Source organism: Protomyctophum parallelum, assembly GCF_964188405.1.
Source record: "Protomyctophum parallelum genome assembly, chromosome: 4".
NCBI classification, from domain to species: domain Eukaryota; kingdom Metazoa; phylum Chordata; class Actinopteri; order Myctophiformes; family Myctophidae; genus Protomyctophum; species Protomyctophum parallelum.
The window spans coordinates 38,559,467-38,572,340 of record NC_139700.1 but is presented as its reverse complement, the minus strand read 5'-3'; the positions used below and the strand labels follow the sequence as shown (position 1 = coordinate 38,572,340).

Genomic DNA, 12,874 nt, shown 5'->3' with positions numbered 1-12,874 from the left:
TCGACAAATACATTTGGTATAGAGTGACAAATGGAGAGGGACTAGCACAGATCCCTGGAGGACTCTGGTCCATTAAGCATAGGGTTTAATTAAGCGTCAGTCACTTAAGGGATTCCAAGCATCGTTACAATTCCACCTGGAACCCGCTGTTGGCAGAAAGATGCCACCTCGCCTGAGGCACTTGTTGGTTCATCATTAATTAATTAAACAAGATTAAACAGCAAAACAAGTGCTTCCGGTAAGCATAAACATAAATGCTTTGTCGTCACACAAGGTGAGTCATCCATCGGTTGGTTCGGTTGGTTCCCAGTGGGAACGGGTTCAGTTCTTTTTGGTATTACATTTATATTAAATTGTTTATAGGATAGGTTATATGATAACCCTTCCACAGTAGTAGCTTTTTCATATTTTCTAATTTTTGCATATTATCCTATATAATGCCTCATTTGCATATTTAAAAATGTAGTAATACAAATTTGTAGTACAATAAATCATTGTCTTTGTGTAAGTAATCAACTGGGGAAGTTTCATGGTGATAACAATCTAATATAGGTATAGTTTTGCCCACTCAGTCAATTGGTAATTAACGTTACAATTTTGGAGCTCTGGCTCATGGGCTAAGAACCAAAAATAACTGAACAGGTTCCCATTGTGAACCAACTGGTGGAAAAGGGGTCCTAGTGAGCTTGTAGATCGGTTATTATAAGGAGTTGTAGATCTGTTATTATAAATAGTTGTAGATCTGTTATTATAAATAGTTGTAGATCGGCTATTATAACTAGTCGTAGATCGGCTATTATAAATAGTTGTAGATCGGCTATTATAAATAATTGTAGATCGGCGATTATAAATAGTGGAGAAAAAGTATCAAGCTTAACTTACAGTAGCAATCCATGCGCTGTACAGTATGCTGTATGTTGCCCTTGGTGGCTAATGCTTTGTGAAGGACAACAATTGGCTGAATTTCTAAACGTCAAATCTTATTTATAATATTATTTATAAGCAGTCTCTCTCTCTCTCTCTCTGAGTGTGATTGTGATTGCTGCCTTAAGTTGGGCAGATTAGTCACATTCAGACTGCTGGAGTGAAGAGATGATCGATAGATATAGAAAGATCTATAGAAAGATCTCTCGCACGCACGCCCTACAGTAATGGTGTGAGTAGACTGTGAGTACATGGACCTATCCGGAGGTTTCATACCTGTCTGAGGGCGGAGCTTCTGCAGAAGATCTGACTGCTGATTGGTTAGAGAGGACAGTCGATGGCGAGAGCGACAAGAGGAGTGGGAGGAGCCAGAGATGCTGGAGGGGCGGAGTTTAAGAGCAGGAACGGGAAAAACAACCCCCCCCCACCGTCACCCCCCATGAGGCCTGTCACAATTATTAGCAACCTGATCGCAATAATGTCACATAATCGCAATCACTTTGCATGATGTTTTGCATAATTGCATTTAATTTACATAATTGCCATAATCGTTTCCATGTTGAAACATGTTCATGCATCTTTAAACATTTTCAGAAAATAGTGGATACAGCCTTGCGAGCTTGTAGACCGGCTATTTCCAGTGGTCATTTATTAATTTGTATATTTACGTTATTTGTCATATTATCTGTCATATTATCTGTCATATTATATGTGGTTTTGTTTACGAAGCCTACAAGCCAGACAGAAATGTTTTTTTTTTTTTTTATAAGTTCCAAATGTTCAAAGACACAAACACACTTAACCCATTAAGGACCTGATGCCGATTCACAAGTCATCACTGTCGGGTGGACACCTCCTATATCCATGTCACTTTCTCACCATTCAAGTTCAAAAACCGCAAAAGTAGCAGATCTACAAGCTCCAAACGCCTGGATTCGTCCCACGTTTCCGGCTTGCAGATCTGCTACTTTTGATGCTCTTGCAAGACGCTGTAGTGTGATCAAGTAGGACATTAATAAAAAATGATATACTGTATAAATGATATACTGTATATACACACACAAAGTTAGAATATGAAGATAAGAGGTTTCTGCACAACAGCAATGACATGCCTTCTACAGTAAATCCTAAGAGATTTCTCAAAAACGTATGATGCCAATTATACGTATATATATATACTGTAAAGCTACAATCTAAAATGACACAGATGTTTTGGCGGTCTTAATAACAATTATTTGTGTGATTACAATTCATTTGAGTAATTAGTCGTAAAGTAAAATTTCATGATGGTGACAGGCCTACTCCCCCCAGTCATGCACACACGCAAGACGCGCACACGTACACACGCACACGCACACACACACACACACACACACGCACACACACACACACACACACACACACACACACACGCACACACACACACACACACGCACACACACACACACACACACACACACACACACGCACACACACACACACACACACACACACACACACACAGTCACTCACCCAGCAGCAGCAGTGCTGAAAGAGATGTCTGTAAGGCAAGAAGACGAAGCAGTTGAACCCGGCGTTGAAACACCCAGAGAGCACAGAGAGACAAGCGGAACAGAACGGAGTGTGTCGGTACTCTCGTACGCAGCAGCAGCAGCGTGTGTGTGTTTACCAGGCTCACGGTGTTTCAGAGAGGAAGCAGATAAGAAGAACACCGTGGGGAAAGGTGTGTGTGTGTGTGTGTGTGTGTGTGTGTGTGTGTGTGTGCGTGTGTGTGTGTGTGCGTGTGCGTGTGCGTGTGCGTGTGTGTGTATGCCTGTGAAGGAATGGTTCTTTAGGACAAAAGAAAGATAAGCAAGGTAGAATGAAAATGTGTGTGTGTGTGTGTGTGTGTGTGTGTGTGTGTGTGTGTGTGTGTGTGTGTGTGTGTGTGTGTGTGTGCAGTCAGTGCACAACAATGATCGCAGGCATACCTTATCAGTTCTATATCTAAGACCCTATGACCTGAAACCCATATAATAATGTACACAAAAGACACAGTGTTGATTGACCTCCTGAGAGTTAAGGGACAAAAGAAGTACCGGTATACATAGTGTATTTCATTTTTGCACAGACACTGCCATTCGTCAAAATGTAAATGTAATTATTTATGTATTTTACCGTTGATAAATACTGTTTGCAAACGCGTTGCATTTTGCATTCCAAATATCAGCAAATGCATGAATTGCTCCCCATTCCTTCCCCATGCACAAACCATGTAATGACACAGAGCTACCGGCAGGTGACGCCAAAAACAAGACGAGTGGAATGAATGTTAAAGTTGCAGTATACAGTAGCTTTTAGGATGTGACCGTGTATTGACCTGGTAAGGTCAGTACAGTACACTGGACCTGGTGGCGTTGCAGCTATCAGTACACAGCGGGTCATTGTTATCCTGATGTCCGCTATTGACTGTAACCTGGTAATGTTATCTGACCTCCCTCCGAGTACACCTTGAGTTCACTTCATGAGCGGCAGTGGGTCAGCGGGTAGAGTGGCCGCTAGGGAACTGGAAGGTTTCCAGCTCGATTCCCCCTGAGTTAGTGTCGAAGTGTCCTTGAGCAAGTAGCTGATGCCCTAATTGCTCCCCCGATGTGCAGGTTTGTGCCTTGCATGGTTTCCTCCGCCATCGGTGTATGAATGCGTGTGTGAATGGGTGAATGTAATGCACAATCATCGAAAAGCTCCTTGGATAAATGTGCTTTATAAATGCACCATTTACCACTTATTTTAAAACAGGTGTGCTATCCATCTATCAGGAGACGAGACGATCTCCCAGCCAGCTAATACCCACAGGAACCACTTCTAGTCGTGTAAAATTAGCTTCGGAGTCTCTCGCACTCTACATGTAAATCAGCTCATTTGTTTCAGACCATTATCTCTCGTCTAGAGACGCAGAGACGGCTTTATTCATGGACCATATCCATACATCTTTCATAAGTGGTGGTTTTACGCAGATGTTATCATCCCTAAAAAGAAATCTATTCGACTTCGATCCATCCTTCATGTAGCCTGTGACCTGTATACAGGTATTTAAAGTCTGAAATGCAGTATTCTGCAGTCCATATGTGATATGGACTATTGTCTGAAATAAAGATTATATATATATATATTCAGTAATGTCTGCTGACATTCACAGGTGGGTTTATATTTTTTACCTGGATGTTAATATTCTTGCAATGATGAAAATGAATGATGCACACGTTGCAAAGTAATGGATCACATTGCAGCGTAGCATTTTCCATTCCCATGATATATTTAACATGATATATTAAGTGTCAATTTGTGCCCATGACGACAGACGATTTTTTTTTTTTTTACATTTTCTGGGTACAGACAACCCTCGCTTCCACTAACCGTAGGCGGGTGTAGTTTGAGACGATTTAATTCCGTAATGGTGGGCGATCCAAAAATGTCCCCTCCATTCACTCCTGTTATAACCACAATCTTTAACAGCGCTTTTCTCTGAATCTTTTCTTCATTCGATTGGCAGCCAATTAGGCGATTTTTGGACCTCAATGAAAAGTCTTCGATGCCCTGCGGTTAGCATATTAGTGCTTCTAGCAGCACCAAAGGAGCTCCAGAGCGGCTCAAAGATGGCGGATGGGGATTCTATGTCAGCGCCTCGCATTTCCTGGTGTTTCGAGTGCAGAGGGGGCCGAAACGCAACTATGTTGTGTGCATGCGTGGCACAGAAAGAGTTGTCAAAAGTACACTCTGCTAACTCAACAACAGGGTTTCTGCAGGTTTTGGGCAATTAACTTTAAGCAATGTAAGTCCTTTTAAGATTTCTTAATGCCACTAAAAAGAACACAGAAGGATAACACAACAAGCCAGGAGGAATTCCAAAGGGAATACCCACCGTTTTCCACAAGATAGATAGATTTTCTTTTTGCAAGTTTGAAGGCAAGAAGGGACTGTATACTTCTCAGAGAAAGACACCAAATTGCTGTACTGTGGAGTGTGGATCATTATAAGCTACAGTATACAGTACATACATTAAATATAATGTAGATAAGATAATACCGGTAGTCATAATACACAACAAAGGAAAATGCATACATGTGTGCTCTATACAGCAGAACAGCATGTGTGTGTGTGTGTGTGTGTGTGTGTGTGTGTGCGCACGTGTGTGTGCGTGTGTGTGTGTGTGTGTGTGTGTGTGTGTGTGTGTGAAAAAGACAGAGGGGGGAAGAAATGTTTGTGTGGTGTGTCTGCGGGTTAGAGAGAGAGAGAGAGAGCGAGACAGAGAGAGAGAGACGGTGTGTGTGTCTGTGTGTGTCTTACCGTGGTCTCGTCTTCGTGCAGCACCTGGTCGTACCCGCTAAGCGCCACGCAGAATATGATGGCCGTCACGTCCTCGAAGCAGTGGATCCACTTCTTCCTCTCTGACCGCTGACCTCCCACATCAAAGAGCCTGCAAGCAGCGTGATGGCACAGAGCACATGTCACTACGACTGCATCATCATCCACCCCCTCGTTGGCTCAACTCCCTACAGCTGGACCATGTGTCATGAAGTCTGGGGGGGGGGGTTCACGTCCACAGCGGTGCACTCGGCTTTGCCGAGAGAGAGAGCAGTGGTGGGAGAAGTACTCGATTGTTTTACTTAAGTAAAAGTATTGCAATGTAGAAATAACAAGTAAAAGTCCGGAATTCAAAATGCACTTGAGTGAAAGTACAAAAGTGTCGGCATCAAAATGTACTCAAAAGTACCAAAAGTACTCGCTATGCAGTGTGTCCTATTTCACATGTTTTCAAAATGTATAAAACTCTTTTGAAAATACCCGATCTGCAAACTTGTAGATCGGCTATTTTCAAATGGCCAAAATGTGTATAGGGCTGAAGTGTTTCATGTATGTTGTTTGTAATAATAAGGTTTTCAAATAAATGTAGTGGGGTAAAAGTACAATATTTGCCTTTGAGATGTAGTGGAGTAGAATAAAAGTATTGGAAATCAGAAATACTCAAGTAAAGTACAAATTCCTCAACATTTTATTTAAGTTCAGTACTTCAGTAAATGTACTCTCTCAGTAAATGTTACTTTCGACCACTGGTCAAGAGCGAAAGGAAAGGAAAGATACTATGTTTACCCAGGGTAACTGGATTAAGTTCAATAACTTGTTTACAGCCAGGCCCTGCTCATAGAACATTTCATGGTAGAGGTTCAATGCCTTGTCCAAGGGCACTTCAGCGGTGGTAATTTTAACGTGCCGGTCCGGGGATACGAACTAGCGACCTTCCGATATCAAGACCGCTCCGCAAACCGTTCGGCCACCGCTGCCTCTACGGACACAATCGGCCCGTGTTCGGGGGAGGGAAGGCTTCCCTGATTGAGGAAGTAGCTTTAATAAGAAGGAATATGAACAGGGAGCCAGTCACTGTAGCCAAATAAAGCCCCTTCAGAGTTCCCTTGGCTTCACGCCGTTGCAGTGGTGAGTGTGTGCTTGTCTTTTCAAGCATCATAACATTTGGCATCATGGCTGAAATGACTTCCCCTGTTGAGGGCTGGACACAGTAGGTGTCACGGTGCAAGCCCAGAGCCTCTCACACAGAGACGCACGCACGCGCACATGCACACACACATACACACACACACACACGCAGCACACTCTCTGCCAGTAATAGCAATAGAGCTGACACTGACATAAATTTATAGCTTTTCATAAAAAACAAGGCCGGTACAACATCATCCACTGAACCCAAACAATAACGTTGCAGAACATAAACAAAAGCATTTTCTGGTCGTTGAAATGGTCCATGTGTGTGTGTTGAATGCGTTTGTATGCTTATGACATACTGCAAGGACTAATACAATATTCTCTCTATCTCTCTCTCTCTGTGTGTGCGTGCGAGAGAGAGGAGAGAAGAGAAACAGTGATATGTATGAGGTATGGAATTCATTACACACATGCACGCAACCGCGCATGCGCACACACACACACACACACACACACACACACACACACACACACACACACACACACACCCTGTTTCAGATCTACTCTGCTGACAGTGCATGTGTGGAAAAGATGGTTGCGGATATAATGGAGAGAGAGAGAGAGCGCGAGAGAGAGAGAGAAATCACTTGTCAAAAACTCTACTGCAAACACCTAATGATATTGTAACATTAATTGCTATCTATCTGTGGGTCATTATAACCACTTTGGTTTTGGATGTGCTTGTGCATGCGCAAGTGTGTGTGTTTGAGTGTCTAGTGTATGAGCATATCTGCATGTGTGTGTGCGTGCGTGTGTGTGTGAGTGTCTAGTATATGAGCATATCTGTATGTGTGTGTGCGTGCGTGCGTGCGTGTGTTTGACTGTGTGTGTGTTTGACTGTGACTGTGACTGTGTGTGTGTGTGTGTGTGTGTCAGTGTGTGTGTGTGTGTGTGTGGGTGGGTGTGTGTGTGTGTGTGTGTGTGTGTGTAGTGCGAAGTCAGAGCTTCAAAGCAAGCAGAGGCAGAAATATGGCACACAGTAAAATGCTCTGGACCTGTGAGTTCATATTTTTACACCCTGGGGGTTAAAGGACGCCTTCTCCCATTTTCAACCTACCGTATCTTCCTATAATTGGTCCTCAGTAAAGCTCATAATAATATGGTTCCATTTGTTGTGTGTCTCATAGGAGGCTGTGGATGGTTCATCATGAACCTGCCTACCAGTGACATCACCGATGAGGAATCCAAGCTAATTGAAACCGCAGGCTTTCTATTTCTGGAGAGTTAGCATTGCCATTTTTCCATTTAATAAAAATAAAAATATGTATTTTTCTTTCTTTTTAAATAAAAAAGTGAAAAACGATGATGTCACACTGGTAGGCAGATTTCTTTAGTGTCCACAGCCACCCTATGGGTCACCGACCAAGTCGATTATTTTTGCCATTTTATCAGGAGCATTAGTGGGGACCAATTACAGTATATGAAGATATGTTTAAAATGGGTGAAGTCTTCCTTTAATTGAACACTCTTTCTATCTCACTCTGTCACACTCATGCTCACCCCCCCCCCCCTCTCTTTCTCTCCCTCTCATTACAGCTCTTGGTTGTAATTGAATCAGATCTCATTAAAATGGCACGGATACACAAATGAAGACACCCATTAAAACCAGGAAATCACTATTTTACATTTTAGCCATACTGTATGCTTGGCTATTAAAAAATAGCAGATCTACAAGATCATAGCGTGGCACGAGATTATTGATATCAAAACCGATCGCATCGCTCCACAGGCTGGGAGCGTCGGTTGCACAACACTCAATGTTATTTTCCGGTGGGATGTCATCGAAAATGTTCCCCCCCATTTTAGCCGACGAGATGGAAAATCTTAAAACGTGATATCTTGATCTAAATCATTACGTCCAATTCTAAGAAAGGATCATGTGTTGTCGATCGCCTCTAGAGTGTTTTGGCTACAGTACATCTAGCTACTTCAGCCACATCCGGGATAACATCCGGTCCGTCGCTACATGTGCTCCGCTGCTATAAACCGCTGGGCGCTTTGATTTAATGGATTAAATAACCCCGGGTGTTAACCGGGATGCAGACATTTCTTTTTTTTTTTTTAAGATATTTTTTTGCGGCTTACGCCTTTATTGATTTTTTAAGGGATAGAAAGTAGGCTGACAGGAAACGGGAGAGAGATGGGGGGATGACATGCGGTAAAGGCCGTGTCGGGTCCGGGAGTCGAACCCGCGGCACACCGCGACTGGATCACCAGTCCGGTGCCCAGACCGTTACGCTACGGCCTGGGCCGATGCAGACATTTCTAACCCAACGATATCCGGTTTGTATAAAGCCAGATATCACTGAGGATTTGGGTTGTAAGGCCAAATATCCTGTCTCGTCTGGAAGGCAATGGAGTCTCTTCGTGAGGAGCATAGCAAATGCTGCTAGCTCCCTAAACCTCTTAGGATTCTTCTTATATATGGTTCACTAGATGCGTGTCATGATGACGATGCCAGTCAACTGAATACATACAGTATTACCATGGCGGTGCCAGGCGTGTATATCCATATATGAGGTTTCTACACTAGTCTGATGTCAGCGCTGGATATCGCTGTTGTCTCCATTCATGGAGCTATAGGTTGTCTCCATATATGGAGCTCTAGGTGAAATAACGAAGGCTTTCAAAAAGTAATCTCTACCAGGCCTGTCTTCATAAACAAAAGTGAAGCTGGAGACATACATACAACAATAACAATCAACTGCAGACCATAGTAATAGAAATCCAACCAGAGGATAGAGATCTCAACAAGGCCGGAAATTAAGGTCTGGCTCTACCTGGACCCCATTTTTGTGGCCTGAAGCCCTGCTTGGTATATAATAATATATATATATATAAACGTGAATTTATAAAGAATTACATGGAAAAGTACATGCATTCCCAGCTGATATCCTAATACAATCCCTGTTATGCCCATATATGGAGATCCTTGACTGTGATCAATATTAAGCCCATATATGGGAATGCCAATATAAGATCATAATATCATGAGACAATATTATTGTCTCATGATAACCACTGTGGTTGCCACAAAGGTCACAGTTAACCCATTTTGGGCGGAAACCCATTTTGGTGTTAGCATCATGTCATGCTTTAGCTATTGAAAAATAGAAGATCTACAAGCTCATAGCACGCCACCAAGTGGCGCGCTACAAGCTTGTAGGTCTGCTATATTTGAAAAATAGAAGAGCGACTGACATAGAAGACATTTTTAGAATCTGATCTCAGCTCAGAATGGGTACAGTATATGGAATCATGCATATCCCGTCAGTCAGTCAGTGTATCATTCAAAATTCCCATACATGAGGAAAGCCCCATATATGGTGCTCAGGTCTCGTGCCCAGGTCTCGTGACGTCCCTTCTCGCCCACACACAAAAGAGCTTATGTGTGTGTGAGTGTGTGTGTGTGTGTGTGCGTGCGTGAGTGCGCAAGCGTACTGACCTGAAGTGCAGGTTTTTGAAGGTGAAGTGTGTTTCGACGATGCCCGTGGTCTTCACTCTGGTCCTCAGAATATCCTGCTCTGTGGGTTGGTAGTCTGGCGCTCCAATCCGGTCCAGAGCGTCTAGGTAGCTACACACACACACACACACACACACACACACACACAGGTCAATTCAACAGACCGCATTGTTCATGTGGAACTGCATGGTATTGCATACATTTAACTTAACTTAAGAGTTTCTAAATGGAAGGGAAGCGGTGGCCGAACGGTTTGCGGAGCGGTCTTGATATCGGAAGGTCGCTAGTTCGTATCCCCGGACCGGCACATTAAAATGACCACCGCTGAAGTGCCCTTGGACAAGGCATTGAACCCCTACCATGAAATGTTCTATGAGCAGGGCCTGGCTGTAAACAAGTTCTTGAGCTTAGTCCAGTTACCCTAGGTAAACATAGTACCTTTCCTTTCCTTTCCCCCCTCTGTTTTTGTTATGTTTGTTTTGTTGTATTGTGCTAAATGTATGCGCTAAATAAATGTGACTTGACTGGTGTAAACAAACATAATTTGGATTCTTTCTTCCCCACTGCACTTTAATCAATTCATCCATCCAGATAAACACCCAGGTATTCCAGAGCACTTCCCATTTGTTCTGAATCTTTGCAGCGGTCACTTATTTGTAGTGGCGTGCAGCACATCGAACACTCTTTTATTGCATCGCATATCTCTTCTCCGCTGCTTCTCTCCTGCCAAATGAAGAAGAACTGTGGTAAATAGTGGCCTATCTCCAGGGTATTCCAGACAGGCTGGAGGGTAAACAAGCTTAAAAAATGTCGCACAAAAAAGCACCAAGATGTGTTATGGAAGAGAAAGTCAGATCTATTGGAGTATTAGAGCCTGATTTATTATGCTTCATGGTAGGATGGTATCCTCTGCCGAAAAAAACATGCAGCCAATCTACAAGCTCACAACATTGCGACGCTTACAGATTGGCTACGGCAGAGCATAACTTAGACACGATTTAGCCACTGGCCTGGAAAAGGGAGATTCAATTCTCGTTCCGGTTTGCATTTCCTTATCATTTTATTAAAGGGATGTTCGCCCCTTGCAATCCACTTACCGGTAAGTGAATTAAGTCAATTGTAAATGATGGATCAGGGGAAAACAACACTGAGAGAAGATATTGAGTAGTAGACAGGGAGCTCCTATTTAATGATGAGAGCACATTAACTAAAACAACAGGACTGCTCGGAATAACAAACTATCCTTCCTTCCTGCATTCCATCCATCTATCCTTCCATACCTGTCCTCGAGCAACACACTTAACAAATGTACTGCTTCTGACGGAAGGTTCCGCCAGTTGGAATCCAACCGGCAACTGCTTCTGGCAGACGTTCCGTCTGATAAGCTTTATTTATTATTCTTTTTTGGCTTGGCCTTTGTAGCAACTCATAATGTAATAACTGCTCATAATGTAATAAGGGCTCTTATGAGCCCTTATTACATTATACGGCTGGCACGGGCAACGACCCCATCTGCTGGCCATCTGCTGGGATGGCAGCTAAGCTGTTAGCATCCTAGACAGGATTGCGCAACCGCGCTGTACGCTATTTCATGTGGTGTGTAATTGATAGACAATAAGTATCATTTGGGGTGAACTCCTTCAACCCCTAACAGTGACCCCCCCCCCCCCAGCTATCAATATGACCATCTGAGCAGCCATCAGCTGAGCTAAGCTAAAACTGAATTTCCCAGTCTCTCTCTCTCTAGGTCGTCCTCGGATTCCATGCAGTCATCTTAATCCTCCACGCATGTGGCTACTAGCTTGCCAGTGCTTTCCACCCCTGCATTCCGTGGCATTAATAAAGTACTCCTATCTCTTATCATATCCACCCACCCATCCATCCATCCAATCAGCGCTAGACGTTCAAAAGACAGCAACTGTGGATTGGTATTTTCCCCCGGGAGGAGAGAGAACAGTGCATTGTTGGGCAGCAAGAACCAAACTGCACATGCAATTTGATTGGACAGAAACGAAAAGCAGTCGGGTCGGAGGCTACAAGACTACAAGAGAGTAGAGAGAGAGAGAATGACAGTGAGCAGTGTATAGGGCACATCCCCAGGTGATGGGAGGTAGACAGATGGTGGATGGAGGGCAGGCCTGAGGTCCAGAGTGCTGGGCAGAGAGATGTTTGCTCTAATGAGATGGTTGACACAGAGTCTGTGTGTCAAAATGTGTTGGTGAAGTACTGATCCACATGTGTGTGTCTGTAGCGTGTGTTAATTTTTACAGCAAATTCAGATTTTGTGTTTTGAATAACACACCATTTAGTTTTAGTCCTATTTTAGTCTCCTGAAATTGTCTTAGTTAACAAAATTAGCACTGATTTTGTTGACTAAAACTAGGACGAAGGCCCAGGCCGTAGCGTAACGGTCTGGGCACCGGACTGGTGATCCAGTCGCGGTGTGCCGCGGGTTCGACTCCCGAACCCGACACGGCCTTTACCGCATGTCATCCCCCCATCTCTCTCCCGTTTCCTGTCAGCCTACTATCTGTCCCTTAAAAAATCAATAAAAGGCGTAAGCCGCAAAAAAATATCTAAAAAAAAAAAAAAAAAAAAAAAAAAACTAGGACGAACAATGTTTGACTACCTTATTTCACTGACAAAAGATAAATACAAACTTTTTGTCAAAAACTAGACTAAATGTCAGGGAGGGACTAGTGGAGAAGAGATCCAGTAGAACTAAAAGACAAGTTCTAAAAGATACATCGTGAGCCTGTAGCTTGTAGCCAGGCTAGCCTGGCTCCAGACCCTGAATCGCCAGCCACGGCCATTCAAATAATATTCAATGTTCTTGCGATTCAGGAATAATGAAGTGAAACAAAATGAAAATTCAGTGTGTCAGGCTATGACAGGGCAGTTTATAGTGGTTAAACTGAACATCCTGTTCCCATGGGTCACAAAGGAAAAACT

At 43.3% G+C, this 12,874-nt stretch overlaps 1 protein-coding gene across 2 annotated transcripts in view; it reads right to left on the bottom strand.

Moving 5' to 3' along the window:
* Window positions 1-12,874, bottom strand: part of LOC310857628 (guanine nucleotide-binding protein G(o) subunit alpha) — a 176,450-nt gene that overhangs the window by 38,686 nt on the left and 124,890 nt on the right. For both annotated transcript variants that reach the window (XR_014569160.1, XM_083763378.1), the window contains exons 5-6: window positions 9,905-10,033; window positions 5,248-5,377 (exon numbers count right to left, since the gene is read on the bottom strand). Coding sequence is in view for 1 of the 2 variants with exons in the window: in XM_083763378.1 (XP_083619504.1) it covers window positions 5,248-5,377; window positions 9,905-10,033 (259 nt within the window). In the remaining variant the exon portion in view is untranslated. The remainder of the gene's footprint in view (window positions 1-5,247; window positions 5,378-9,904; window positions 10,034-12,874) is intronic.